Raw genomic sequence first — 27711 nt, 5'->3', positions numbered from 1 at the left:
CCTGGGAGGCTGCTGGCCACATCCTCTGCTTGGCCACCCACAGTGTGGCTAGAGCAGGGCAGCAGGGTGCTGAACCCCAGCAAAACGGAGAAGGAACCCAAAGAGGAACCTCCCCTGCCTCCCTCTAACTCATGGCCTGTGAGAAGACGCTGTAGAGTCAAAAAGTCTCACCACAGCCCTTGGGCATGAGCAGCGGGGAAGTCCAGAGCTGCCACACCATGTTTTCTTCTGATCAAATGCTATTCTCACAATAGGGGCTCTTGCTTCAAGTTGTCGTTGCCCAGAGTTGCTATAGCAGGTACTGGTGAACTCCCACCAGTGGACATAACAAACAGTGTTGTGGCTTTGAACCTTCTCCCATGCCATTCCCATAGTCACTGCAGCAGAGTTGGTGAAGACAGATGAGATAATGACAGCTCTGCAGCGTGTCCCATAGATGATCCCCCCAGCCTCCTAATGCCTCCAGGCTGGTTACCAACTCAGTCTGGCTTTGAAAGCCTAAATCTCAACCCAGCTGAAACATAAGGAAAAGTGCCATCAGAAAGGGTGTGATTAGTACAGTGAAATGGTGGGCTTCGCTGTGCCATGCATTGCTGGTCTGCCTCGCAGCCACCTGAAGGCTCCAGTTTTCCCAGTTGAGCAGAAGACAAGGTTAGTGCTGCAGAGCTATCATTATGGCAGCATTTATATGGCTTGAGGATAACAGGGAGGATTTCTGGATTTCCCTGGACTGCTCTGTGGTGCCGGCAGCCCTGCCTCCTGCTCAGGCACCCTGGGGCCAAGCCAACATCCACAGCATGGAGGTGCCCCCCCTGTACTAACCACACAGGTGCCCATGCAGCCCACAATGTCCAAACCATCCCCAGCCTCAGGGGCAGCTCTAAGCCCAACACAGGGCTATGTGTGAGCAGCTAAGCAGCCACAGCCTGCTCGCCACCTCTGTGACACCAAAGTCCTGGGAACAGGGATGGCAGGTCCTGCTGGTGTCCCTGAGGATGGGGTAGCAGTCTTGGGGCAGCTTGTTGCTGCAGAGAAGGACTGGGGACAAATTTTCTCCCCAGCAGCAGCAATGTTCTCCACTGCAGCCCTTTTGTCCCTACTAGAAGTAGCAGCAGGTGAATGCTACCCTTCATCTCTTCTTCTTCATGGTTTTTACTATCCCCAGAGCCTTTTACTGGATTTTTGCCTATGCTGCTCAGAAACATGGAGGTAGCTTCACCCACCTCCCGCGGGCACCTGAAAGGCCAAACTTTCCAAGATGTGGCTGTGCTCTGCATTGTGCTTCTCACCTGCAACTTCTCTAAAAGGTAAACGGGCAGCACTGGTGGGACTGGGCACACCAGTCTCATCCATACAAAACCCAGGCAGACATCACTATGCTACGCTGGAACCCTAAATGAGGCACCCTGGGTCATTTGATGATGACGCAGGGCTGCATTGCCAAGCAGACTCCACCATGAGAGCTACTGGGTTTTGCATGCTGTTGTCGTGAGGACCAAAAGGCAACTCCAAACAAATGACTGGGGATCCCCTACGCACATTGATGGGGGGGACATGGATTTACAAATGAGTGGTGTGGAGGGTTGTGGGGGCAGGATAGTAAAATTTTCCCACAGGTTGATCTTCTGGGCATTGTCCCACCTCTGGAAATACTGCAGTACTTTGGAGAGCTGAGACAGCACACCAGTCATTGCTACGTCTGGGGAATAACTAACTCCTGCTCAAATGCCTTAGGATGTGGCATAAGAAATACAATTGCTAGTGGTAAATTACAAAGTTTATTAATGTAGTCTCCAAGGGTCATTCAAACATACTGAATCACAGGCAGCATTAGTACCCATTAAGTAATCTGCATTTTTACTTATAACATTCTTGACCCATTAAGTAATCTGCATTTTTACTTATACTCATGGCATTCTTACGGCTTAATTTTTCTCTTGATTATATAAAAGCATTAAGAGCTGTATTTCCTGATTTTATTTTACTTTTGGCAATTTGAAGTTAGTCAGCATTCCATGTTAGTTCTTCTCTCTTCTGTTCCTCACAGTGTAAGTTGTATTCAAGGAAGAGCATTAGTAAAAATGGAGAAAAGCAAATTCAGTTCTGTAACATGGTATTAGTTAGAATGCGGATGCTGGAAACACCTATGAATAATGCATAAAGCACCTTCTCAAAGAAGCTTTTTTTTGCAATGAGTTTTAAAGGTGACATGGCAAAATTTGCACAAAGATTTTAAATTTTCACAGTGGAAGACTTGGCCTTTGGTTTTCACCCACTGATATTTTGAGGGCTCATAAGCATCTCTCAGTGCAGCACGAAACAGGCCCTTTTTATTTTCCATGACGTCCACAGCTGACGTAGGAGGTCCTCACAGGGAAAACATGCTGTTTTCTCCTTCGGCGCCATTGAAAACTTTTTCAGCGTCTTCCACTGGTCCAAAGCTGTAGTGAGAAGCATAGATAGCTATGGATGGGGCAAAAGCACACTGCTGCTTCACAGCACACTTTCTTACTTTTAACGTCAGCAAATTCCCATTGAAACAGAGACCAGAAGCTACTGAGTCCACTGACTTCAGTGGTGCAATGCCTACTTTTTACACCAGAGAGAGAATTGTTTGCATTTTTCTAATGGATAGGAAAGGGCTGTTCAGATTTTATAGTGACAGCTGTAGGGTAACCACCATGGCATTCAGAGAAGAGTCCCTCCTTGGCCCCCAGTTCTTATCTCCTAGGTGGGGTATGCAGTGGTGAACCATCTACTATTGAAAAATTATTGGTCTTTGGCAAAGGGATGATTCTTGACTGGACTATCCTGTGGTTTGTCTAGAGAAAATCCCTTTTTTCAAGATAAGCCAGAAGACATGAACTTATCAGTTACACCTGCATGGGGTGACTCTTCATACTCCAACATTTCATATCTGCCTCAAAACGATCACCTCAAAGATCACTTCAGATACTTCAGTGTGACCAAAGGAACGTGTGAGAGGGTGCAGTGGCCCCATGAGAGCTCCAGGATTTATTTACTAGTGAAAAGCCTGGTTTGCCACACTGCTGCAGTGTGCCCTTCATGAGCCCCATTCATTGTGTATTCATTCAGACTGTCCATAAATCCCTGATCCCTCTCTGAGCAATCATTTTGCTGGTTGATCACCATAACCATTTATCTCTTAATTTCTCCACCAGAGTCATTCTGTGATATTTGATCAAAAGCGCATTAGGTGTTTCCCTAAACTGGGGTCACCACATAACAGTAAGTACCATTTGCCAAAGTTCTCCAGGGCTCAGATGTCTGTTCACTGCTGCATAGAAGCAGTATCCAGGAACCACTGTTTTATTTTCTGGGGTGAAGTCACCTGAAGCTTGCTCATAATACAACTTTAGTAGTCAGCACCTCAAGCCAATACTGTACCCATTGCAATCAGTGGCCAATTCCTTCCTGCCTCTAAGAAAAATTATATTGGAACTTTTAATAGGAAATTACAAAATGGATTACCTTTTTGTTATAAACTTCTTTGTGTGTTTACCTAGAAGCAAAATAATATTAATGTCACAAAGGCAAAAAGAAATCTATAATTCTAATGAATCTGTCAAACAAGTTCGGAAGAAAAGATAGCAAGTTGCTAAATTTCTGTGGGCTAAGCAGGAAAGAAGGGATCTCATTCCGATTTAAGTTACACAAATGTCTGTAAGGAGCAATTCCAGGAAACTATGGGACCACATTACTATAAAGCAAGAGCCAACAAGATGAGCCAGACCTGCAATAACTGAGTGAACACGTTCTTTGCACAGGTTTCCTCGCGCTGCATCCCCACCAACTCATGCTCCATGGTCTCCTCGTGGTGACACAGTCCTGGAGTAAGGACAGCAACCCCCATAAAAAGAACAGAGTGCTGTCACAGGGGCCATGGCAGATTTACCAGAAGATTAACCAGAGACAAAGAGGGACATCTGCGCTAAGCCAGCATTAGAAACATTGGTCAATTAATTGCTAGGGGATACTTACGTTTCCGGAGCACCGAAAGCATCAATATGAAAAGAATGGACAATGCTATGAGACAGGCAATGAGAATGGCATAGCTGGGAAACTGGAAGGGAGAAGAGAAAAACTGAAAAGGATTTAGAAATATGTTTACTTCAGACCTATTCACACAGGAGTGGGTTGGCCTAGTGGCTAAGAGCTCTGAAATATCTGCATCGGGCTGGGGTTTGCAAGGCTTTTCTGAGCTTGCCTGTACAAAGTATGGAGAAGACACATCAGGCTGATCATGATAAACAACGTGAATTACCTGTTAAGTATTTAATAAATCTTATTCTGAAGCATTTGAGCCTAGATTCATCCCACTTAAGATGAACTTCTTAATAAGGTGTCTAAAGTAGGAGCTTAGTCACCCTCATCCTTCTCTTAATTAGAGACATGGAAGTGTAACAACCCTTCTAAGTTGCCTTTTGCCTGATCACACCCCAAGCGTGCTACCTCTGCCTGTCCCACAGGAGTGTCAGGGGGATGAGGTTTTTATGAAGTCTCCAAACAAGGTGGGATGGCCACAGGCTTTGCCTCTATCCACTGGAAAGATTAATAGGTGGCTCCTCAGCTTCCAAACAAAAGTTCAAGCTACTGTTTGCAAACCCTGTCCCTTTAGTATGAATACATCGAAAATCACCAGCTTGTTCTGCTGTCCTTCTGGCTTCACCCTCGTGAAACTTAGAGTAAGTTTTTTACCTTAACTCTGGTATCATCCTGTTCCTCAGCCTTGTCATCGGAACTTGCTGAAATCCCTGAAAACAAAAGGGACTGAAATTATTACTGGCACAGTCACCTGAAGCAGTGAGAGCCACTGTGGTTGTCACTGCTTCAGAGAAGGGAATGAGGAGGGCACAATCTGGTCCTGAACAGGAGAAATAAAGCACCTTACAACCAAAAGCAAACAATCTTGTTTCCGCCACAAGTGGTATATCAGGCAGTCATTGGGAAAAAAGAGGCTTCCCAGGGATAGCCCATGAAACAAGACAGCAGAAACTTGTCTGCTGCAAAGGAGTTTTCACTTCTGTAACATGACAAGATGTCGTAGAGAGCAGGGGTAGTAAACAAGGTACAAGTCTAAGTGGAGGAACTGCCTCAGTTTAATTGTGGTCTGTCTTATGTGTGATGCAATATTTGAAAGCTGCATTAGTACTGAAAACCGGAGGAAACATCTTTACATTCAGGTAACTTACCACAGATTTAAGAAAGCTCTATGAAGTGGATGCACTTTTTTCCCCCCCTATTTTGGGATATTAAGGATAAATCAGTTCTAGTTTTCTAAGCTTTAGAAACAGAGATGAACTAAATGAATCCCCAAGAACTCTTGCAGCAAGCTTTTCCGCCGTTACCGTATGATCCTACTCTCTTGCTTTTGTTAGTGAATTTAAAGTCACAAAAAGTTAATTTAGGCTTGGGCCTAAATTAATGACCTCATGCTACAAAGTAATGAAGTATTTAAGTATTTGGAGCCTTCAATCTGTTGCAGGAAGCACCCAATGCTTCGCAGCATCTTAAAAACAGAGGAGTCACTCAGCTTCGTGAATCAAAACCTCAGCTTACATCCTATGACAGGAAAGTTCCTGTGCCTTCAGTCATACCCTAATATGTCAAAAGACAGTGATGAGTAATGCTTTCAAATGTTTGACAAAAGAACAACTGTGAAGCCTCCATCTGAGCAAAACATGCCAGGGATCAGATGAGTAATTTGTTGGGGCATGTATATGTAACACGCTTGTGGTGCCCGAGACCGCAGCCAAAGGAAACTTTCTATGCATGAGACACCCAGAGCATCACATGATGATGGGGGTGATCAGATGGTCACAAATAAGTGTATTAGAAAAAAAAAATTGCTTTTTTGCTCTTTTTAAAAAGTTTTTCACAGTATGTTATTCAGTGAATAATCTAATCTCCGCCAAATTTCTCAGCTCTCTCTGAGAGATGAGTTTAATTGTCTCCATGTATGAAATACTGTGCTTACATTTTATCAAAGACAGGCTCAGGGCACACGTAGCTCATATACATGCGACTGTGGCTAGAATTTTGCACTGAAGTAGAAAAGAAATTATGGCTAATAAGCACTACAGCTAAACAAATGTAGGTAATAAACTCTAGCAAGTGCTGAAAATCCCAGGGATACATGAACATTTTACCATACGCCTGTTTTATGACATCACTCTTTTCCAAGAAGGGAAGGGAAGGGGCAGAAATCCAACAGAGCTACCCCCAAATACAGAAGAAGTGCACATCTCACTCTGACATGCATCTCCCACAAGTTAAAATTAAACTTTCCAGTAGCGCACTGCAGCCAGCCTGATGGGAGCAACTACTGCTGCTTACTGAAAGAGCAAGGGGTCCAAAGCATGGTTGGTGCTGGTGGGGTAGTTGCTGGGGGGAAAGCAGGTGAAGACAGGGGAGAAACTAAATGAGAGCCCAGTCAGCAAGAACCAACCACCCCAGCTAACCCAACCTAACTGGCAGGAACTGTACTTGGAAAAGGAGCACTCTCTCAACTATGTGTTTCTCTCCCAGCCACTGTGCTAACACCAATACAGAGTTCATCAACAAATTAGCTTTCCCTTACGTTACAATAAGGCTAAAGTTGGTCCATTTAGTGCATTATTTCACAGAGTAAAAGGAGACAGAGTCAAGAATTTAACTTGGTTTATGGCTCTTACTAGACAGTGCTCAGCTGTGCTGCAGCATTTTCACACCTTATAACGGTTTGGCTCTCGGAAACAGCGTGACACAAGTTTTTGCATGGGTGGGAGTGTACATGACTCACATAAGCGTGGTACATCTTCTGATCTTACTGCTTTTGTGGTGGCTCTTTCTAGTCCACACTCACAACTGAAGTTGCCCCCAGAATCCCAGATGTAAGACCCTTTGCAAAACTCCCTGTTTTCAATGGCAGAATATAGACATTATCCAGAACTACATCAGAAAGATAACAAGTGAGACAGGGGTGAGAACCCACACAAATGCTCAAAAGACCAGTTTATTCTCTTCTGTGAGCCCTCTCCAGGGGCATTAAGGAACAGCTTCCTAAACTCTATTTCTGCTGTAAGTCTCTAGGTCTAGTAAAAAAGACCTGCAAAAGTCTAAATACTGTGTTTTTAAGAATGAAGAGATTCTTGGCACTAGTTGAAACTAAAAGAACTCTCTTAACAGCTAAATATGACATACCATCCTTGAATTTCAGCTTTCCCTTTTTAAGTTCTCACTTAAGGGCATCGGGTGGGTAGACTATCACACCTGAATAACTTGAGCCATTCTACTTTTGTACTTGACTGAAAGATACGAAGTGCAAACTTCATGGAAGTGTGTTCATTTCTCAGGTACAGTATGAATTTGTATATAGTTTCTTTTTTTCTTGAAGGAATGATTGGTAATTGTGGTAATTGACTGCTGCTTTCCATCATGACCAAGGGCACATATTGAGCATTGGAGAGCTGAGCCTGCAGTCACATCTGGCTGAATATCCAGTGAGGTTCAAAGCTCACAACACTCAGGGAGGATTTAAAATTGAAAGCTCAATGAATTCACAGTGATGACAAATCAGATACCTGAGAATTCAGGTTGGATGGTGACAGAGAAAAGTCTTAACTTCTTTCAGACCTGAGATACCTGACAGTCAGTGACTCAAAATCTACTTCCTTTGGAGGCTTTTTCTCAGCTGTTTTTTCTCAGCTGTTGTTACATCCTGACCACAATTTCTGTGGGGACCCCATATACCTCTTACTTTCAGATGCAATGAATAGCTATCAGTAAGTTTGGTACACTTAAGAATAGTCAATACTTTTTTTTATGACAACTTCTTCATTTACCTCTGAACATGCAACTTCTGACTTTGCAATGTTACCCTCCTCACCTGCAGTTGGCACATCTTCCACCATGAGAGAGCTGTCAGCACTTTTAGTTCCCTCTGCAGTCGGAAATGCACTTGGGAATTTGGTAGTCACTGAAACAAAGTAAAAGTCATGCTTATAAAGATCACTGATTAGGAGGGTCTTCATATGGCATTCAAAATCACTTGCACAGTTCTGCACCTGTAACTAAGAGGTGAAAATCTGCACCTCAGTTTTTATTTCTGGGTCTCATCCTACCCAGATAACTGGTACACTTTACTAACATGGCCAGTGGTTAGATGCTTCAACTATTCAACTGTGGATGTAATTAATTGTTGCCAAGCTTAACTGAGGCACTTGTTATGGCTGGAAGATGAGAGATGGTACAGAAAAGCTGTCCTTAGAGGTTCAGGTCAGGAAGAACTTCAAGTGACAGAAGACACAAAAAAGTACAAAAACCAGCCTTGTGTGCAGACATCAGTCTGTGGAAAAGAAGTCACTGATGTGGATAAAGAGCAACCTAGGAATGGTTAGAATTCTAATAGGTGACTCTGATCACCTAATATTAATAATAACAGCAGCCTTCATATGGGATGACAATGCAAGTACTGAATTTTAAGCATGTTTTGAATTCTCACTGACTTTATTGCTCAGGCAGAACATGCCCTAAACTAACCATTTCATCAGACCATTTCAATTGCCTTTCCCAAAACATGAAAAAAAATTAGTCCATACTTGAGTTAATCTCTCTTACTCCATCCCAGGTGCAGGACTTTGTATTTATTTCTGTTGTACCTCATGAGGTTTCCATCACATTATTTCTCCAGCCTGTTAGAACTCCTCTGAAGGCAAGCCTGACCCTCTGCTGTCTTGGCCATTCACCCCAGTTTGGCATCATCCCCAACACTTGACCTGTGTTTCCTTAAACCTACTGAGGCAATAGGCATCTCAGAGAAGACTTCCCAGATATAATATAAGTATTTGGAGAGTCTGTATGATGCCAGAGTCAGGCTAACACAGACCAGATGCTACACAGAAAAAAGAAAGGGTTGGCACTGGTTACCCTTTGTACCTCCAGGAAGAGGGACAGAGTCTGTTGGGCAGAACATGTAGTCATCTTCAGTCCTCGTGTCAGCTGTTTGGAAACCAGTTGAAAAATCTGGGGGAGCACTAGTTGTCAGCACAGTTTCTGGAAAAATATCATTTTCTGTCACAGCAAATTTTGGAGGAACAGAGGTCTTCAGTGTGATTCCAGCTAGAGACTCAGTGGTTGCAGTTGTTGCTTCAGGGACAGTGGCTGTCAGGAGGACAGTAGTCTCTGCTGTTGTTTGATGATCAGTGGTTGCAGTTGTTGCTGGGGGGATGGTGGTTGTCAGGAGGACAGTAGTCTCTGCTGTTGTTTGATGCTCAGAGGTTGTTCGGGGAGCCAAAGTTGTTTTTCTAAAACGTTTAGGGGAAACGGGAGCCTTTCTTGTGGTGGTTGTTGTCACTGGAGGGGCTGCATGGAAAAAACATAGCCAACAGAAAAACTAGATTAGAGCATTCAGAACTGACCCCGAGGAAAGCCAACCCAGAAATGAATTAAAATCATGTAGCTGCTAAAATACTGAGAATGAAGCTGGGAGAGCTGCTATTTTAAAAGGTGCTTTAATTAGCAGAAGACATGCCCCAGCCAAAGCAATTACAGATTTGTCTTTTGAAGGTCTCATGCACCCCCTCCTTGACCCTGTTACAAAATGGAAGGGTCAGAACCCCTCATGGTAGAACCCAAAACCTTGCAAACTTTGTGATTTTGCTTTTCAATGTCCTTATGAAAATAAAATAAATAAACCAGCTTGATCCTCAGTTAAAATCTTTCTGCTAATCTTTTCAACCAGTCCTTGTTTTTTTTGAACTCTCTTGCCCTCAAACTCAGGAACTGACATGGGATTGCAGGATTTTCCCCCCCACTCTCTTGTTATATCACTTGCAACAGGCATACAAGAGTGCTGTGTACGTCAGCACCAACTGCACTCCTGAATACCCTATAAAAGTCAGAAAAAAAATTGTCTTTCTGCAGTGTGGAGGGTGGGTACATCTTTTTCTCTGTGCTCTGCAATGCTTTGCAGCCTCTTCTCGACTTTGTAAGACTCTTACTTTATCCCGCAGCTCAGCAAAATAATATGAAGGGGGAAAAGTCCTTCAAGACTCTGAGACAGAATTCCTAAACACGTGGGTCTCCTTACGACATGAAGCAAATGAAAGCCTTTTTGGTGTTGGGGTGAGCCCCAAATGAAAAACTGAATTTCATTCCAAGGGCCCTTCAAATGATAAATCCCTTTTTCAATTCCGTCGTCTTTTAAAACGTCAAATATAGCTACGCAATGAGAAATCAAACATTTCATTTGAAAGGCAGAAGAAAGGTAAAAGTTACTATTTTCTCCTCAAAACTGCTCATCATCTGCGATTCAAATTGGTAACTGGTTGCAGACCTCCCTTGAAAACTACATGATTTCAGAAAACCACATTTTGCCAAAACAAACAAACAAACAAAAAAGAACACATAAACTCCAGTTTTAAACTCCAACCCAGAGAGAGGTTTCTCCCTGCTGGCTGTATCACAAGGATCCTCAAACTCACCTGTGTCCACCTCCAGGTGTATGTTCTGTTTGATGTCGTTGAACCAGCCCGGGATCTCTATGCGGCAGCAGTATGTACCTGCATCTTCTGCCATCACTTTTGCAATCGTGAGAGACACGTCTCCGTAGGAAATATAGCCCCGGAGATCGTATCTCTGCGACGTTCTGAATGTCACCCTATTCCTAGTGGTGTGCAAAATTTTGTCAGTGCACTTTGATTTTGGACACGGGCCTCTGCCCCAGCACATGTCGGAGATGTCCTTCTCTCGCGCCACCGAGTAACTGCAAGGCAACCGAACAGGTTGTCCTATTACTCCTCTAACAACAGCTTCGGAATTGGCGTGGGCTGTCAAGGAAGAACAAGGAAAGATGAGTGTTGGCCGTTCTCCCATGAGTGACTCTACCTGTGCAACACAATGAGGCAGGAAAAGAAATTCTCCTGCTTGCAGGCAGGGCACAGTTACAGATCCCCCGAGCCTTCCCCAGGAGCTGGTGGCAGCTAATGGCCCAGGGCACAGCGGATGACAGCCAGGAGATGGCCGGATCCATGCTCTGCCCTCAGCCAGCTGCTGCAGAGTTGCTCATGAAATATATCACCCACATTGAACATGTGGTAAGCAAAGCAGAGGTCTGTAGCTGGCAACCTGAGTGCAGACTAGACCTGTGCAAATGGAATTTGGGAACTCTGCTCCCATCTCACCTCCTCTCCTAAGAGATTGTTTGAAAGTTGTTCAGAAACAGTGTGAAATACATCTCTAAGAGATTGTTTGAAAGTTGTTCAGAAACCTAGTGTGAAATACATCTGCTTTTCTCAGTCCATCATCGTCTCCTTCAAGAAGGAAATGCTGTCATAGTTGCCTTTCACTGACAGTCTCGATAGCAGTGTCCAAAATACCTGTTCATGTGTGAAATTAGGGCCTAATTAAGCTGGCAGAGCAGTGGGATATGGTTATGGAACCTGTTCTCAGAAAGTGCTTTTTTCTGTTTCTGAGCAAGCCCTGCCAACCATCCCACGTACCTTGCAGAGCACAGCGTACATCAAAGCTTTAACTGCTAGTGTTACACTGATGTTAAAAAGGGCATGTTTTCCTTGTGCTCTTGCTCTTAATGACCAGCTTTATTTGGTGTTTACAGCCAATACCCACCTTAGTATGTGGTTTGAATCTTTGCTACGTATTGTTCCATCTTAACTGTCTATGCAGTTCCCAGATTGCCCTAAAAGGAATCTCTTCTTCATAAAAGGCACTATACCAAAAAAAAGGGTCCCATACAGAAACAAATCTTTTCTGGTTTACATTAATCTATTGTGTGTCAGTTCTCCTACCTTGTTGCCTTTTCCCCCCATGTTATCGGTTACATATGGTGGAGTAGGAGCAGAGGGACCTGGGGAGTCTCCAGATCTGGTCCTCTGCTGCAGCAAGAGCATCATCCTGCAGACCTGATGTCTGATGGCCAGCTTGCTTACCCCAAAAAAAACTTACAGCAGTTGCTGCTATTATCACCAGCTTTGGCCTTGGTTTGCCAAACATTTCTATTTTGCCAGCTGTTTGAATGCCTTTTCTTCTTGGCGTGCCTCCCAGATAGCAAACAGATGCTTCCAACTGTGTCCATGTCTCTTTTGTTTTGTCTTTAATGGACTATTCCCCAGGTGAGGTTTTAGTCTGTGGCAGGCTGCCTCATGACTTGTTATTGGGATGACATTTCGGCTTCATTATTGCTTATCCCATTGGCAAAATAAGCCAAGTCATTCAGGTTTCCACAGCTCCAAATGCTAAAAGAGTAGAGGCAGACAAAACAACATGCAATATAGTGTGAAGGACAGAGGCTTTTGCAGTGAAATGAAGGTAGGACGTGCCAAAAAAATGAATTCCCGCATACAGGATAAGGCTTTGCAAGATGGCTGCTTGTTTTAGTCCTTGGAAAGGGGAGATTCGTATGCCTTTTTACAGCAAAATAGAGAAAACAGGCTCTTTCTGTAATAACAGAACAAAATGGTTCATTCAGATGACCTTGAAAGTATCCCTAGGAGAGCAGGGGGTTAGTTACTGAGTGGGTTAACACATATTTGCAATTCATCCCAACAAGTTGTGTGTAAAACCAAGAGCAGCTTAAACTATTCCTGGAGCTGTCACTGCTGCTTCAGGAGAAACGGGCTTATCTTCAGCTCTTATTTCATCACGGCGCTGCGCAGCACAAAAGCAGCTTCATTTAGCGACCCTTTACAAATGAAAATTAGCCTGCTCTTCTCTTTGAAAGAAGCAGAGCCCTGAGCTTATTAAATAAATAAATGAAAAGAAGAAGAGGGAAGACACAAGGCACCAGAGTGTCTCCAGTGCAGTTTCCCACCAGTATTGGTGCTAGAATGTTACAGGTTTTGCAGTTTCAAATCCTCTTTAAATTTATGTGAAGCTAATGTTGCCAACATCTGCCTGCACTGCAGGTTGGTATGGAAAGCTTCAATACTATAACAGCCTTGATTCACTGGTACAAACCTCTGCAAGGACTCAATAACTTCCTTCTCAGTTGCAACCTCTTCCAAAAGAAATAGTAACTAGGACTTCAAAACATGTCTTCAAATTAGGAGGTTCTTGAGCCTGTTATATTGTGACACCCTGGTCTTACTGTGAGAGGAATCCTACCCTTGACCATGGCAGCGATCCTCCTAGGCATCCAGGTTTGACCCAAGGCACCCAGACCATCAGCTATGCCTGGGTAGTACCACTGAAATCAGTGAGGTTTCCCACTCAAAGTCCTTAATCCAAGTAAGAGAGACATGGATTCCAGATGTTTAATACATCTTCCAAAATCAAAAGGGGTATTCATAATTGTTCAGATCATCCAGATATACACATATTTATATATAGTCTCTCTTGAACCAACCCTCAGTGACAGTTGGTATCAAGTAGTAACTCCAAGAGCTGCTGTTGTAGTGGTCTTCTCTCCCGTAGACTGGACATTCAATGGACAAAGACATACATTCTCCAGCCAAGAAGGCTGGTTGGAAAATAATTTTTTTTCTTGATCTATTTCTGGAATAATTTTCCCTCTTTGTAGAAGATTCTTGGCATCTTTTGCTTAGCAACCCAAAATATTTTTTATTTCTTCTTGAAGCTTCTGTACTGATGAAATTGCGGAGAAAATTATTGATAAGGAGAAAAGAAGCATTTAACTGCTGGTCTGGTGGTTTCCTGAGTCTCAAGAATACCCATTTTCAGCACTGAGTGGAGTTACAATAAGACGTAATTCTCGCCCCTCCCTAGCTCTGCATACAAGAAAGTTTTAGAAACTAAGACCATATGGAGGCAAATATCTCTGATTTATTTTGAGGCTGAAGATATGGCAAGCAAAGAGCCTTCCTGTTTCTTCTGCTGAGACTAGCAAAAGACAAAAAAAATAACAGAATTCCCTGGGCTTCAGCAAAGTGCTGGCAAAGCTCCATTTGCGCAGCAGACACCGTGGATTTTGTGTTACCTTGCCTCAATGGGGCACAGATCACCTCTTGGCTCTCGGTGTATCCTGCCACCAACCAAAATTTTCACTACTTTTGAGATCAATTTAGGAAGAACGCAGTTGCTGTAGATGTTATACATAATATTTCATGCTGAGCCAATCAATATTTATTCATCTGAGATAAAATTTCCTGAAATGCCTAAGTGATTTAAAAGCACAACTCGCATAAGCTCATGCCCCACTGAAAGGGAGTGAACTGACATTCCTGAGCCATCTCAGGCAATTTGGAAACTGCATTGCTGATCCCTAAGTGTGCAAGCAGAAATGTAGCCAATACCAACCACGTTTGCAAGACCCAGTCTCCCACGTTACTCTTCTTTGACTTCTACCTTTTTTAGGATTCAGATTTTAGATGGATGAACTGAACACTTAGGAGTAAGAGGAGAGGAATCTCCGGCCGCGCTTTCCCATACTCGGTTCATAGCCGCAGACAGCCCTCAGAGTTTCAGAAAATCCTCTCTTTATCATGTATATACATTCATTACTCTGTCAGTATTTCAATTCCCCAGTTTGTGCTGTGTCAGCGCTGTAGCGTAGTGGAGAGACAGATGAAGAAGCAAAGCCAGCAGTACGCACTCAACAGCAGTAAAGAAATTAGATAATCTGGGGGGACAGAAGAATTAACCAAGCCTATACACAGAAGAAACCACATACATTTTTAAACAGAAAAAGAAGTCTCAATCAGCATTAACTCGGTAAGCTAAGAAAACCTTTGAAGTTCTGTATACAATTGCGACCTTTTTCACTGTTTTGTTTTCACAAAACAGTGTTGCTATTTTTAATTTTACAAAATTTTTGTTTTCTCAGCAAGCACACAAAAAGCTGGTGAAGACTCACCTATAAAGATCTGTATCATAATCCAGTGAAACAGCACAAAATGGGACATTTTATCTGGTGGAGACTCCCGGGCAGCGAGTGGAAGGAGAGAAAACTCGATCTTATGCTTTCCAGAGATGCTGAGTGAGCCCCACTGAAGTCTCATTTCTCCATTTCCAGATTTTGTGTACGGCAACTGCTTCTTCCCTACGCTTCCGGATAGAAGCCCGTCAAAAGAGGTGGTTCTACTGTTGTATTCAGCATTGGCGTGGCCTCAATTTGAATATTGCGTGCAGTTCTGGGTCCCACAATTTAAGAAGGATGTGAAGGTCCTTGAATCCTAGTGCTTTAAGGGGCTGTTCAAAATCCCCTCCCAACACAGCATCAGAGAGGAACTCTCGTGCTAGGATTCTTGTGCTTGCAGACCTGTTAGACTCGGTAGTACACTGGAGTAGGAAGCTACCTCTCATTAGCATCCTCATCCATCGCACTACCACTACACTGCAGTGCCAAGAAGTAGACCCCCAACAGACTAGGCTCCAGCAAAAGCAGGATGCCTGGTTTCTTTCACCACCATGCAGCCAACTGATGCAGCTGTAGCCAACTTAGTGGCAGATTCAAGCGACGTGAACTCAGAGAACTATTCTGAGTTTATTCTGAATCAAAGTGATGCCACAATGCTTCTCTGTACCTTCACATGCTTCAGTGCAGCAAACCCAGCAATCAGTGGGGATAAACACAACAATACAGCAGTGTCTTACTGTCAACATTATAAGGCACGTTAACCAGCAATCAGTAAAGTATATAGTTTGTTCTGTTCTACCAGGTACAGTTCCTACAATGACAAGTACACCCAGCCCCAGCTGTTCTGTGAGCAGAGCTAATGAGACCTGATGTGCCCAATAACCTGGAGACTTTCTCCCTGCAATGATCCCAGTTTCTCCTTTGCCTTCCATCACTTGCCATTAAGCAGTGGCTGGGAGCCCATGACCGGTTGATGCCAGTGCAGGGAGCAGCTGAATCCCACCTGGGGCACAAATTTGGAGCTTTATACAGCTACCAATTTCATGAAGCTCATCAAAACAGAATTGGTCAGTATGTTGCACGTGACTAGGGAAGAAAGAGGATGAACATCACGTCAGCTTTGTTTCTTTAGCAAGGCTGGGCTAAATGCAGCAGAGTGAATTGAAAAAGGCCACCCAAAATCCAAGTATGCTGGGAAGAACTAGAAAAATATGCCTTCTTTTCTGCTTATGTACTGCTATCTAGTGGCTTCTTGCAGATAGAAAAAGAAAGGCAGAGAGCTCTCTGAACAAAAATCAGTTTGCAGCTCGTTAGCTTTATCACACTCAATGCACTGCCAGTTTGTGTGCTGGTGGATAGTTTCTTAATGGGTGAATGGGCTCCAAGTGCCACCTGCACGTCTCTGGGGCTCATTTTGAAATGCCTGTTCCAAGATCCACTGACAGGAGTGGAAGTCACGAAATAGCACAGGGGACCTCTACCTGCATGTATTTGTACGGGTTACACTGCATATCCAAGGCAAAGTTCTTGCTCCACACAACCTTTGCAGAGTCTGTTTACTAAATAATTGCACAGCAGAAAGGAAACTTTAGTTGAGATTTTGGTTATCAGGTATCCTAGGACTTTATTTTGCACAAAAACTCTCCAATTTAAGAATTAGTCTGAATTAGTCTGTAATATTAAGGAAAAAAAATCCTTTTAGACAAGCAATTTTCATATTTAGCAGTCTTCAAGGACTGTTCTCAAACTCTGTAAGAGCATGAGCAGTTGGAATCAGATAAGTTTGGAAACACTTGTCTAACTCTGATCTCAGTAGAGATTAGTTTGGTAAAAGTTGCAGAAAGCAGAAATTGCTGAAGATGTTTTCTGAGATCGAGTTCAGAGACCAGATCAGACTTCCTCCAGCTCCGGTCATGGGCTAGAGCCCACAGCAGTGACATGTTCAGCCAGGCAGAAGGAAAGCAACGTCTGCAGTGGGGTCAGTAATTTTAGTTTAGTAATTGTTACAAACAGTCAAATACAAAAATACAGTCTGACACTAGCAGGTCCTTTCTAGCTTCGGTACCTTCTCACACAAGGCAACACGTGACATGAAGACAGACCATGGCAGAGCTGGTTTCTTCCACCACCTTCCCTGGCCCAGGGATCAGTGACCACCTAACGTTTGTGCTCCTATACTGAGGTCTTTAGCCAACCACGAATTCACCTCCACGTTTTCAACCTTTCTGGCTGCAAAAGGCAGCTGGAAGACAACACACAGCATAAATGAAAGTACAAAGCACACCAGGGTCTGCTACCCCAACTCACTTTCCATTTCCTCCTTCCTCAACAGGATGAGGAGCCTTTCCCTCCTTCATGAGCCTTTGCAAGAACACTCACCTGCAGTATCCCACCTTAGCCAGGCTCTCCAGACCTTCTGGGGGAAACCAGTCCCCTCCCAGCCCACTCAAACCCTCCTATCTCTACCAGCTGGGGGAAGGATGGGTAACTGCTCCACTGAGCCCACCTCCCCTTAAGGCACAACCAGACTGTGACCCCAAGTGTCTCAGCTGTTAACATTAACATCTACTGCTTTTATTATTGCTCCTTTATGCCTCACCGAATAGCACAGCTTTGTTCTTTGCATGACTCCCTCGAAAATTATGAGCGTGATAGAAAGTTTGTGGTAAGTCTCTGAGTCTTCCCCGGGGCAGCAGTGTCTGCTGTAGGTATTCTGTCCTGCTGCTTGTGAGGAGCTTTCGGGCAAAATTTGTACCCATCTTTGGTGAAAGTTGGTCTCTCTCCTGCCTGTACTACTCTTCTGGTCTTTCAGGAAGTCCCCAGCCTCTGATTAAAAATGTGTTCTTAAAAACAATTGGGGTAAATTATTCTCCCACTTAAAGCTGATTTGGGCGTGTTGTGTCTATTGCTCAACCACACATAAAGGCTCACACTGAGGAGCAATGGAGGAAAGAAGCTAGGCCACACATATTCCCACTTACGAGCTAAAAGCCAGCAAACAAACCCAGCATAAGACATTGTTGTTTGATGCCTAGAGGGGTGTAAAGGCAGGGCAAACTTTCAGCCAATATTTTGTGCAATGCCCATCCCATGACTTTTTCCACAAGCTGAGAAAAGTAAGAATTTCATTCACTTTACAAAGTAGTTATTTTTTTGTTCAGTTGTTTTGGAGGCCTACAAGTGAGACTTTCCTCCCTGAGAAATTTTCAGGGCATAGGCAGGCCCGAGGAGAAAGTCACAGAAAAAGTGATGTATTTTTGCAGAGGAAAACACACTTAGTCATAGTTCTCTGAAAACAAGCTATGAATATTCCGCACATTGAAGTACTGATCCTGTAGGCTCTGAGGACATCCCATGAGGGGGAGAGCCTCAATAGCTCCTCCAGATTTAACTGTGGGCTCAGTACATTGCATAATTGGGCTGTTACCAGCACTGGTTATACCCAACTTTAATGAAAATTCAACTAAATATATATTGAAATACTAATACTACCAAGTTTTTTTTCCATGTGTCATCTTTGTGAGGGCAGCTATGATATTGCTTCTGCCCTCTGACAGCATGGACTTTTTTGTAGCCGGCAGATAGAATACACAGTGAAGTCAAATTGTAAAAACCATGGGTGGTTTTGCTTTTGCGTTTGAGCACTTGTGGCACTTCCTCTTTTTTCCAAAAAGGAAGAGAGAGTGTGAACATATAATAAATATAATGGTAACTTTATTTAGGGTTTCATAAGTGGATTCTGGAAAATTCCATTCGAGCTAGTAGAGTTTCTGTTCCTGGAACAGGCTGATAAAGTTTTTAATTAGAAGTGTAGCTTTTATTTGTTTTATTAGAATGATGTGAATAATGCTTCAATAGTCCAGTCACGTTTAGCTGCTGAGCAAAGAGAGCAGCTAACATTTTGCAAACTATTTAATGTCCCAGCGATGACATAGGCAAGCATTCGTGTAGTCCTTAGTGTATTATATAAACATTTTCCTCTGCATGGGTCTCATCTTCCAGGGCACTATGGTCCCCTGCACGTTCTGGTCTCCAAAATGCAACAAAACTGCACAAAGAGTAAAAATCATGGCGTTAAACAAAAAAAACCCAGACAATAGAAACACAGAAGAAAAGCAGATAGCTAAAATCAACCAGCTCAATGGAAAAATGTAAAATATGCAAAAATACTTATTTAAACATGACTGATAATGAATCATTTTTCCACTTAAGAGACAACCCACACGAAGCTTTCATGGTCCCTAATGCAATGAACCAGTTACACTCATTTTTGATGAATCTGCGACTGATTAGTTAGTTAGACTGATTTCTTTTTGCAACATTTCCTATTAACTTGAGATTTAAAAAGAAAGTCAAAGTACATGGTGGAACAGTCAGCATACTGACAACATTTTCTTTCTGCAACCTAGTTTGTCCTATCAGCTAAAGCAGGAACAGAATACCTACTTTGGAAAGTCACCCGTCGCCTTCTTATTGTGTGAATATCCTAAGGATCATCCAGAATGAAAATAAAAAAAGAAAGAAAACAATTTTCTTTAAACCATCAGAAGCAAGTAAGGTAGCGGGTTCAAAAAAATAAAATAAAGTCAAGTTTAAGAAACTAATTGTGGGAACTTTAAGCAGATATTTTTAGTGTAGGAAATCCCCATTATTTCCATGAGAACTAATTCATATGGCTTAGTTGGACCAAGAGCCTCTATGGAGAAAGTCTGACATAGAAAAATAGTGGATATGTTTATGTGAAACCAGTACCCCTCCCATTGGGAAAGACTGGGACAACATGGCAACTGAGGAGGAAATGAGGGAAAGGAGGTAGGGGGAAATGAGTGGTGCAGGAGAGGTGGACTTGTATCACACATCTCTTCAGCAGACTGTGGGTTACTGAAGAGTTTGAGACATAAAATGATGAGACCACATTGGCACCTTGGTGTTCTGTGCCCCAGAGACTAAGGGGGAGAGATAAGCAAGCAGCCACAGTGCAGGGGCACAGAGTGTGGCCATCCAGAGACATTAGCTCACTTCCCTGAAGCAGAAGACACGTGGCATCTGCCACACTTGCGATTTCAGGTACCCAACCCACCTGAATAACCACCTGTGAAAAGTACTTACGTCTAATGATGAACAGAGCCAAAAAAAGGATGACTAGAAGTACCACACATAAGCCAATCCCAATGTATAGCCAATTTTCTGAATACTGCTGACTGGGGCGTGATACGGATGGGTTCTGCCAAACACAAGACACATGAGCATTAGTGGCACTGGCAGTGAGAAGCCCATAGGGCACCCCAAAGGCCATTTGTGTGTTTTGCAACCCTGTTGTAAAAGTATAGTTGAGAGCAAGAGCCTAATTTGAGATACAGGACTAGTTTCAAGCAGCATCACTGCAACAGTTGTGTGAACCATGCTGTTAAACATGTTATTTTTTGAGATAGTCAAAGGATCTGAAGTTATGACAAAACCATTTGTGCAAGTTTAGTAGTATTTGGTGAATATTTATTTTTAGGATTAATTTTTTTTCCAAGTGTCACACACACTCCCTTCTTATCAGCTTATTCAGTAGTTATTCAAGGCTGTATATCAATAAGTAAACATGCCTTCTCCATGCATTGGTCTTTATTTAGGCAAAACTTCTTTCTGAAGCCAGCCATTAGATATCCAACCTCTCATTCAGAGGCTGGGAAGAGGCTGAAGCACAGCATGGTTCTGGATGGACATTCTGCACGTGCAGCAGCATGGATGCCCACAGCACATACTCTCTTGTAGCATGCCCCAGCAGGCCTTCCCAAAGGCTAACTTGGCTGTCTACTCTTCCTGATAAAACCCGGGTGATATTCCTGCCTGTCACTCTGCAATGGACACAGCAGGACAGACAGAGGTGCCTGTTTGAGCCCCATTGCAGGGGGGGTGCAGGTGCATTGCTGTGCTCTCAGGCACTCCGGTTTCCACCCTCCCCATGTCCTGCCATACCTGCATGTCTGAGGTTACATCCCAGCAGTCTGAGGTGTTTGAGCAGGGACCAGGGGCCTGAAAGGCAATAAAGATGTTGCTAAAGCTCTTCCTGCATTAGTAGGAAGTACTTTATGCATGGAAAGCAGTTCCCCCCCTCCCCCTGCTTTAATAATGAACACTTAAGCATTCTTTCATATGCACTAAACAATGCAGACTACAAAAAAATATAATCATCTTTTGCAATCAAACTAAAACAGTACAAGTGAAGTGTAAGGATGAGCCAATAACCTCTTACATCTACCCACTTTGTCTAGGTATGCTGGAGCACAACAGAGATGCTTACAGTCTCAGGAGCTTCTGAAGCAGAAACGGGTGGCCACGTTCTTGTGATGGTGAAGGATGATTCATTGGTGCTCCCAGGAGCTGAGCAAAGGTAAGATGAACACATTACTTGCACAGAGAAACATTCTGCCTTGACAGAGAGGAATTTGTACTGCTGACTTGTACCGCTGAACTTAAGTGTGTCTCTATCAGCCATCTCGGCTCTGCACACAATAAAGAGGTTGGTGCCTTCAGAGGGCAGCACAAAACTCTGAATACGGGAGCCTACACCGCCCTTTTCAGAACTTTGAACTCCTTCCAGGAAACAATTAAGTTCCTGCTGTTATCTCAACACCGGGCCCAGAAGGAAGGAGTCACCAAGGTGGGCAATCTGTTTTTGGAGGCACGAAGAGGCAGTTGAAGCCTAAAGCAAACTTAGGTTATCTGATGAAAACTGATGAAAGCTCAGGGCCTTGGAAGAGCTAGTGGTGCAGAGTCAGAGAAAGTAAGTGAGATTTTGAAAGTCCCAGAGAGCTATATAATGAGCAGACTGACGAAAGTATGGTAAGTTTGCATAAGGATCTGCAGCATATTTCAAGGTAATTTCCCAGACTAAAGCTGTTTGCAGTATTTAAAATTCAGAGCTACAAACTTATGTCTTCTGTATCATCAGTCTCAGTTTCTCCATGTGTTGTCAGATGATATACAACCTTCCCAAAAACAAAATCTCCTGTTCACATTATGACAACCTCAGCTGGTTCCTTTGACGTTTTAAATTGTTACGCTTATCCCAGAAGCTTTGTTTTGAAGAGAGCAGGATCATCTGCTTCACTGTTCTCTTCCATTGGAGATTCTATAGTATTCCTAGATGGGAGGAGCACAGCCACCTGCCCTTTCCATTCTCCCTCTGTGTGAACATGCACATACTAACTTGTGTTCTGAAAACATAAACAGTTGTTCCACCAGCAGCTAAGGAAGACATCACAGGGTTAAGAAAACCCGTGAGTTCTAAGATTGGAAGCCATGTTATTTGCAACCAGAACAGAAACAGTGTGAGAAAGCTTTCACTTCCTCTCCCAAAAAGGAAATGCAACTGTTGTAACACTGTGGAGTTGCTTAGCTGGAAACCTCCAAGATAAAGGGAGAAATACAAATAGTATCCCTGATTTTTGTTTCAAAATCCAGAGAATAAGGTATTGTTACACTATGAGCTCTCTCTTACGTATTTGAAGTTAAAGTTGTCTTTTTCAGACTGAAAAGATGCAGCCGAGTGGGTATATGATAGAAGTCTATAAACGTGTGAATGGAATGAGGAAACCCCGTGAGTGCTCACTACAATGAGGAGCCTCACATTATTCAATATGCACAGGCTACAGGGGACATGGGGAGCCTCCAGGACACACATTACACCAGGGTAGAAGAACACTTTAGCACTGTATCAGGAAATTACTGCCCTGGTTCTACAATCCTCCTTAATCATCTGCTGCTGACTGCTACTGGAGATAGGCTCTTTAATTAGATGGACTTTTGAGCTAGCCCAATAAAACAGTTCTACATTATAAAGCAAGAAATACATTGTATAAATAGTGGCCATACCCAGCTCCTACAAATGTGTGTTTCACTGCTCATGGGCTGCATTTCCAGAAGAAAATGTGAGATTTTATACCACAAAGAAAACAACATACCAAAACAACAGCCACAAGAAAAACAATGCTTGCAGCACCAATAAAACGCCTACTTAGGCATAACACCTGGAAGCAAACTTCCTCCCATCTCTTTATATAATGTCAGGCAGAATTTAAATCCAAGTTCTGATCTCTGGTTCTATGGTAATATTTAGTAAGTTTTAGTCAAGAAATTTCTATCATCTGTTTCCCACTTGCAATAGAGTTTTATATGCTGTTGAGATTAATACTTGGATAGAAGTTACCTGAGGTCTGTGCAGAGGTGTAAGTGTGAGGACTTGGAGTGGAGATCCTAGCTGATGTTAAAAAATAAAACAAAACCAATATGCATTATAAATAACCTTAGTGTGCATTTACGTAGGGAAAAAGAGAAAATTTTTCCATAATAAAAAATTGCAAGCACCAGCTACACAAGTACATGTCAGCCACTTGTTTCATGTATTATCATGCTTTTTACAAACAAGAGAAAAACTAAAAATCAAAGGAAGAGTTGATAAAAAGTCTATGCACATTTTGTGTCCCTGGGGTTTACTCTAGAATCAAGCAGGGAAAACGAAGCACTGTTTTTTATGAAAAGAGTGCAACTGTAACGCTGTGGATGAATTCAGTACCCTATGCCTGTGTCCTGGGCAGCATCCAAAGCAGCATGGCCAGCAGGTCAAGGGAGGGGATTCTGCCCTTCTATTCCATTCTGGTGAGACCCCACCTGCACTGCTGCCTCCAGCTCCAATGTCTGCAGCACAGGAAAGACATGGACCTTTTGGAGTGAGTCCAGAGGAGGCCATGAAGGTGATCAGAAGGCTGGAGCACCTCTGCTGTGAGGACAGGCTGAGAGAGTTGTTCACAGCCTGAAGAAGACAAGGCTCCGGGGAGACTTTATAGCAGCCTTCCAGTACTTAATGGGGAGGAAAAATACAGGAAAAATGGGGAGGGAACTCTTTGTCAGGGAGTGTAGTGGTAGGACGAGGAGTAATGGTTTTAAACTAAAAGAGGGGAGAGTTTGATTAGATATTAGGAATAAATTCTTTACTCTGAGGGTGGTGCTACACTGGAAAAGGTTGCCCAGGGAAGTTGTGGATGCCTCATCCCTGGAGGTGTTCAAGGCCAGGTTGGATGGGGCTTTGAGCAACCTGGTCTGGTGGGAGGTGTCCCTGCCCATGGCAAGGGGTTGGAACTCGATGATCGTTACTGGCCCTTCCAACTCTAACCATGCTATGGTTCTATGCCACCCTTTCTCTTAAATTCTTCAAATAGTGCTTCTAAGAAAGCTCAGTAGTGCTACGCACCATGAAACAAAGCACCACATCCTTTTTTTTAGTTGCAGTGACCATGCTGGGATCAGAACAATGCCAAAGACAGCTTAATTTAAACAGCAGAGACAGCAGATCTGCAAAGCCCTGAAGATCAGTCCGATGGATGATTATAGAAATAATTCCCACCACAAACTTTGAAATCTAGACTCAGCAGATTTCCCACAATAGTACTGACACATGAGAGTGTCTCCGCACTCACCTTTCTCTACCACAACGTTGTAGTTACGTAGCTGGTCGTTGAACCAACCTGAGATCTCCACACGGCAGCAGTATGTCCCACTGTCTGCTTCCACAGCATTCATAATCGTGAGGGACACATCACCTCTCTGCAAGTTCCCTTTCAACGTATACCTGCTGTTGGACTGCTCTGTCACCTTCCATCCATCTGTCCAGATAATGGTCCGAGAACATTTTGAATTAGGGCACTTGTCACGACCCCAGCACATTGATGTGATATCTCGTCTGTTTTGAACACTGTAAAAGCAGGGCACAGTGATATCCTGACCAACCTTTCCTTTCACAAGTTGCTCTGACACTGTGGAGCCTGTGGACAAAAAGACAGAGGTAGCTGTTGAGCACAGTGCTTGCAAGTGGAAGCTTCTCACGCATCTCGCATGACCCAATACCTCCCAGCTCACAAACACCACCAGGCATTGCTGGATTGAGTTTTCCGTGAATAGATGTGAACCCCAGCAGGACCAGTGCACTGAGGGACAATGCTCGGGCCAGTGATTTGTTCAGAACATGTCTTAAGCCAGAGAAAGAAGAAACACACTTTCTGCAGCCTCTGCAGGTAGGCAGAGAGGTGAAGAGAGTTTGCATCTGCACAACTTGGTGGCTTCTCTTCAGCCCCGTCCAGTCAGTTAGCTAGCTCTATATTTTATCTTAGTTCAGATGGAATCCAAGCCACACATGGGGGAATGGTAAGACATTGACTTTCATTAAAACCCTTGTGGGAAACTCTCCCTCCCTTTCAATGAAAAGCCACTGAACGACAGGTTTCGTTAGCATGATCACTGCTGAACATGTTTATTTTCTTCTTGTCTAATGGCTCATTTTGTCTATTTCTATCAGGAGAGATTTTTCAGTCTGAGAAATTTTATACGCTCTTTTCTCACTACCTTATTTTCTTCTCTCATTCTTATACAGTTTCTAATTTGTTTGGTTGCCAATAAAAGTCATTTCCAAAAGGCTGTGCCATGCTGTTCAGTGAGACCTAGCAGCCAGTAGCCCATTCTTCACAGTGAGATAGTTTCTTTTGCTGTATTTAGACCACTCCGGTCAGTATTCTCTTCAGGAGGGTTTTAATAAAAGCTGTATTAAGTGCCACCCAAAATAATTTTTGCTCTGGTGATCCAGTGAAAGCCATCCTGCAACCACCTTCTAACAAGTTACACAGTGGGGCTTCCGAGGTGCATGTTCTCTCTGCTTGTACTGCAAAGAAAACTGTTTGCCATATATTTACCACTACACATTTATTATCGAATTCAGTAACATGAATTTTCACGTGTGTGAAAATTTTGATCTACCTGTATTAACATTTCAGGGATAGAACTCTCTGCAGCAAGTACAGGCAACAAATCACCTCTATTAAAAATCTAGCTCAGTCTATAATTAGGAAGGGAGTTCCCTGAGGCCAGTCCGCCAACACACACCAGTGGATCCCGTGCACTGTACGGTTTGATTTCCATTGTCCCTTGTGAAAAAGCTGTTTTCCCCAGTTCAGCTATTTTCCTAACTTAAGCTATTACAGTTAAAAATAAGTCTGCATTCAGACACTTCACCACAACAGCATACTAGAAACTAATCTCTGAAAATACTGTATTTAATATAAAAAAGAAAGCTCTAAATGAATGTCATCATAAAAGGCTTTAGAAAGAACTAGAAGAAATAATATCTATAATATCCTTTTTCTTTCTACTGAACATATTCTACCACTAAATTTCTAATGTCTATCTGCCCATACTAGTACCACTCTGCAACCTGTTGTTTTCCGTGCCATTGTCTTTAACAATGTTTTCCTAGGAGGACTGCTTTCTCAGAATAAAAAAGGTGAAGGTATAAATTTGTCTCAGTAAAGTTTCACGTTGGCTAAAAAACACCAGAAGCCACAGATGACTTTTTCCCTGTCTTCCTAAGCATTTACCTGCATAAAGGCTGTTGAAATGAAATACCCTTGTTTTACATCTTTTCTAAAATAAAGTTCTCTGCTCATCTCAGATCATTATTATCTAAAAACTGCAAAAGATCATTCACTAATAAGACCAGCAGACAGGCCATGAAACAGCAGCTTTAAAACCATCATACCCTCAACGTGATTTTGTTTTAAAAAGGAGATAATGCCACGAGAAAACTATCGACTCACTGTGGTAAGTTCTATTCATAACACAAAACTGCAGTTTCATGTGGCAATTCTTCCTGTTGCAACATAAAATCTCTCTTTCCAACCCTGAGAAACACTGATGCACATTACCCCCATCCACGTATTCCTTTAGGCCCGCTTTGTTACCTGTAGACAAGACCAGGAGAATCCAATTCATGCAGAAATACGACGACATCGTAGCTGAAGAGGAGCAACACCACTCCTCTTCACCCTTTGAGCACCGACGTTCAAGAAAGCGTATCGTCTTCGTGCACTTCTGGTTTTACTTCGCAGTACGTCATCTTCACAGACAGCTGAATGCCCTTTAGTCGAATCCAGATTGCCTTTGCTGTGGTTTGCCTGCAGGCAGTGCACACAGCCCAACGCTCGCTGGCTGCAGTTTGACTGACAGGCTACAATACTCAGCAGCAATTCCAAAATCCACCTCGTTTTTTTCCAGATCTGCTTGATTATGGACAAGAAGCTCAACATGAGCCAGCAGTGCACGCTGGCAGCCCAGAGAGCCAACCGTGTCCTGGGCTGCATCAGGAAAAGTGTGGCCAGCAGGTCTTGGGAGGTGATTCTGCCCCTCTACTCTGCACTCATGAGACCCCACCTGGAGCACTGTGTCCAGCTTTGGAGTCCTCAATACAGAAAGGACATGGACCAACTGGAACAGGTGCAGCAGAGGGCCACGAAGATGATCAGAGGGATGGAGCACCTCTCCTATGAAGACAGGCTGAGGGAGCTGGGATTGTTCAGTCTGGAGAAGAGAAGGCTCTGGGGAGACCTTATAGCGGCCTTTCAATATCTGAAGGGTGCCTATAGAAGAGCTGGGGAGGGACTCTTTGCCAGGAAGGGTAATGATAGGACAAGGGGAAACGGTTTTAAATTGGAAGAAAAAAGATTCAGATTAGATATCAGGAAGAAATTTTTTACTCTGAGGGTGGTGAGACACTGGAACAGGTTGCCCAGAGAAGCTGTGGCTGCCCCATCCCTGGAAGTGTTCAAGGCCAGGCTGGATGTGGCCTTGAGCAACCTGCTCTAGTGGGAGGTGTCCCTGCCCATGGCAAGGGGGTTGGAACTAGATGATCTTTGAGGTCCCTTCCAACCCAAACCATTCTATGATTCTATGATTACAGTAGATGAAACCGTTATCAGCACCATTGAGCTGATACGACTCTCCGTCATCCACTGCCCCGTACTGCTTCCCACACCTTTTTTTTTTCTGCCAGAGCAGAGAAAATT

General features: G+C 43.4%; 2 protein-coding genes across 5 annotated transcripts; both read right to left on the bottom strand.

The window, feature by feature from the left end:
• Positions 1–1876: 1876 nt before the first annotated feature.
• LOC106891263 (T-cell immunoglobulin and mucin domain-containing protein 4-like) lies at positions 1877–15013 on the bottom strand. Of its 3 annotated transcripts, none has more exons than XM_014947705.1 (9): positions 14831–15013; positions 10485–10829; positions 8929–9363; positions 7889–7978; positions 4720–4775; positions 4003–4084; positions 3755–3849; positions 3493–3523; positions 1877–2441 (listed from the first exon to the last, which is right to left on the bottom strand). In XM_014947705.1, the coding sequence occupies exons 1-8, from the start codon at positions 14973–14975 to the stop codon at positions 3500–3502; spliced, it is 1272 nt and encodes a 423-aa protein (XP_014803191.1). In that variant the 5' UTR covers positions 14976–15013; the 3' UTR covers positions 1877–2441; positions 3493–3499. The 3 variants fall into 3 exon arrangements, with proteins under 3 accessions (XP_014803191.1, XP_014803192.1, XP_014803193.1); XM_014947706.1 differs by having other exon boundaries at positions 8938–9363; XM_014947707.1 differs by lacking the exon at positions 3755–3849.
• A 3517-nt stretch (positions 15014–18530) lies between these two features.
• LOC106891264 (hepatitis A virus cellular receptor 1 homolog) lies at positions 18531–26813 on the bottom strand. Of its 2 annotated transcripts, XM_014947708.1 has the most exons (8): positions 26611–26813; positions 24301–24645; positions 23034–23084; positions 21126–21205; positions 20801–20857; positions 19943–20057; positions 19280–19319; positions 18531–18881 (listed from the first exon to the last, which is right to left on the bottom strand). In XM_014947708.1, the coding sequence occupies exons 1-8, from the start codon at positions 26657–26659 to the stop codon at positions 18788–18790; spliced, it is 831 nt and encodes a 276-aa protein (XP_014803194.1). In that variant the 5' UTR covers positions 26660–26813; the 3' UTR covers positions 18531–18787. The 2 variants fall into 2 exon arrangements, with proteins under 2 accessions (XP_014803194.1, XP_014803195.1); XM_014947709.1 differs by lacking the exon at positions 23034–23084 and having other exon boundaries at positions 26611–26812.
• Positions 26814–27711: the final 898 nt, after the last annotated feature.

Source organism: Calidris pugnax, unplaced genomic scaffold (assembly GCF_001431845.1).
Source record: "Calidris pugnax isolate Ruff unplaced genomic scaffold, ASM143184v1 scaffold27, whole genome shotgun sequence".
Taxonomy (NCBI): Eukaryota; Metazoa; Chordata; class Aves; order Charadriiformes; family Scolopacidae; genus Calidris; species Calidris pugnax.
This window is presented reverse-complemented; position numbering and strand designations above follow the sequence as displayed.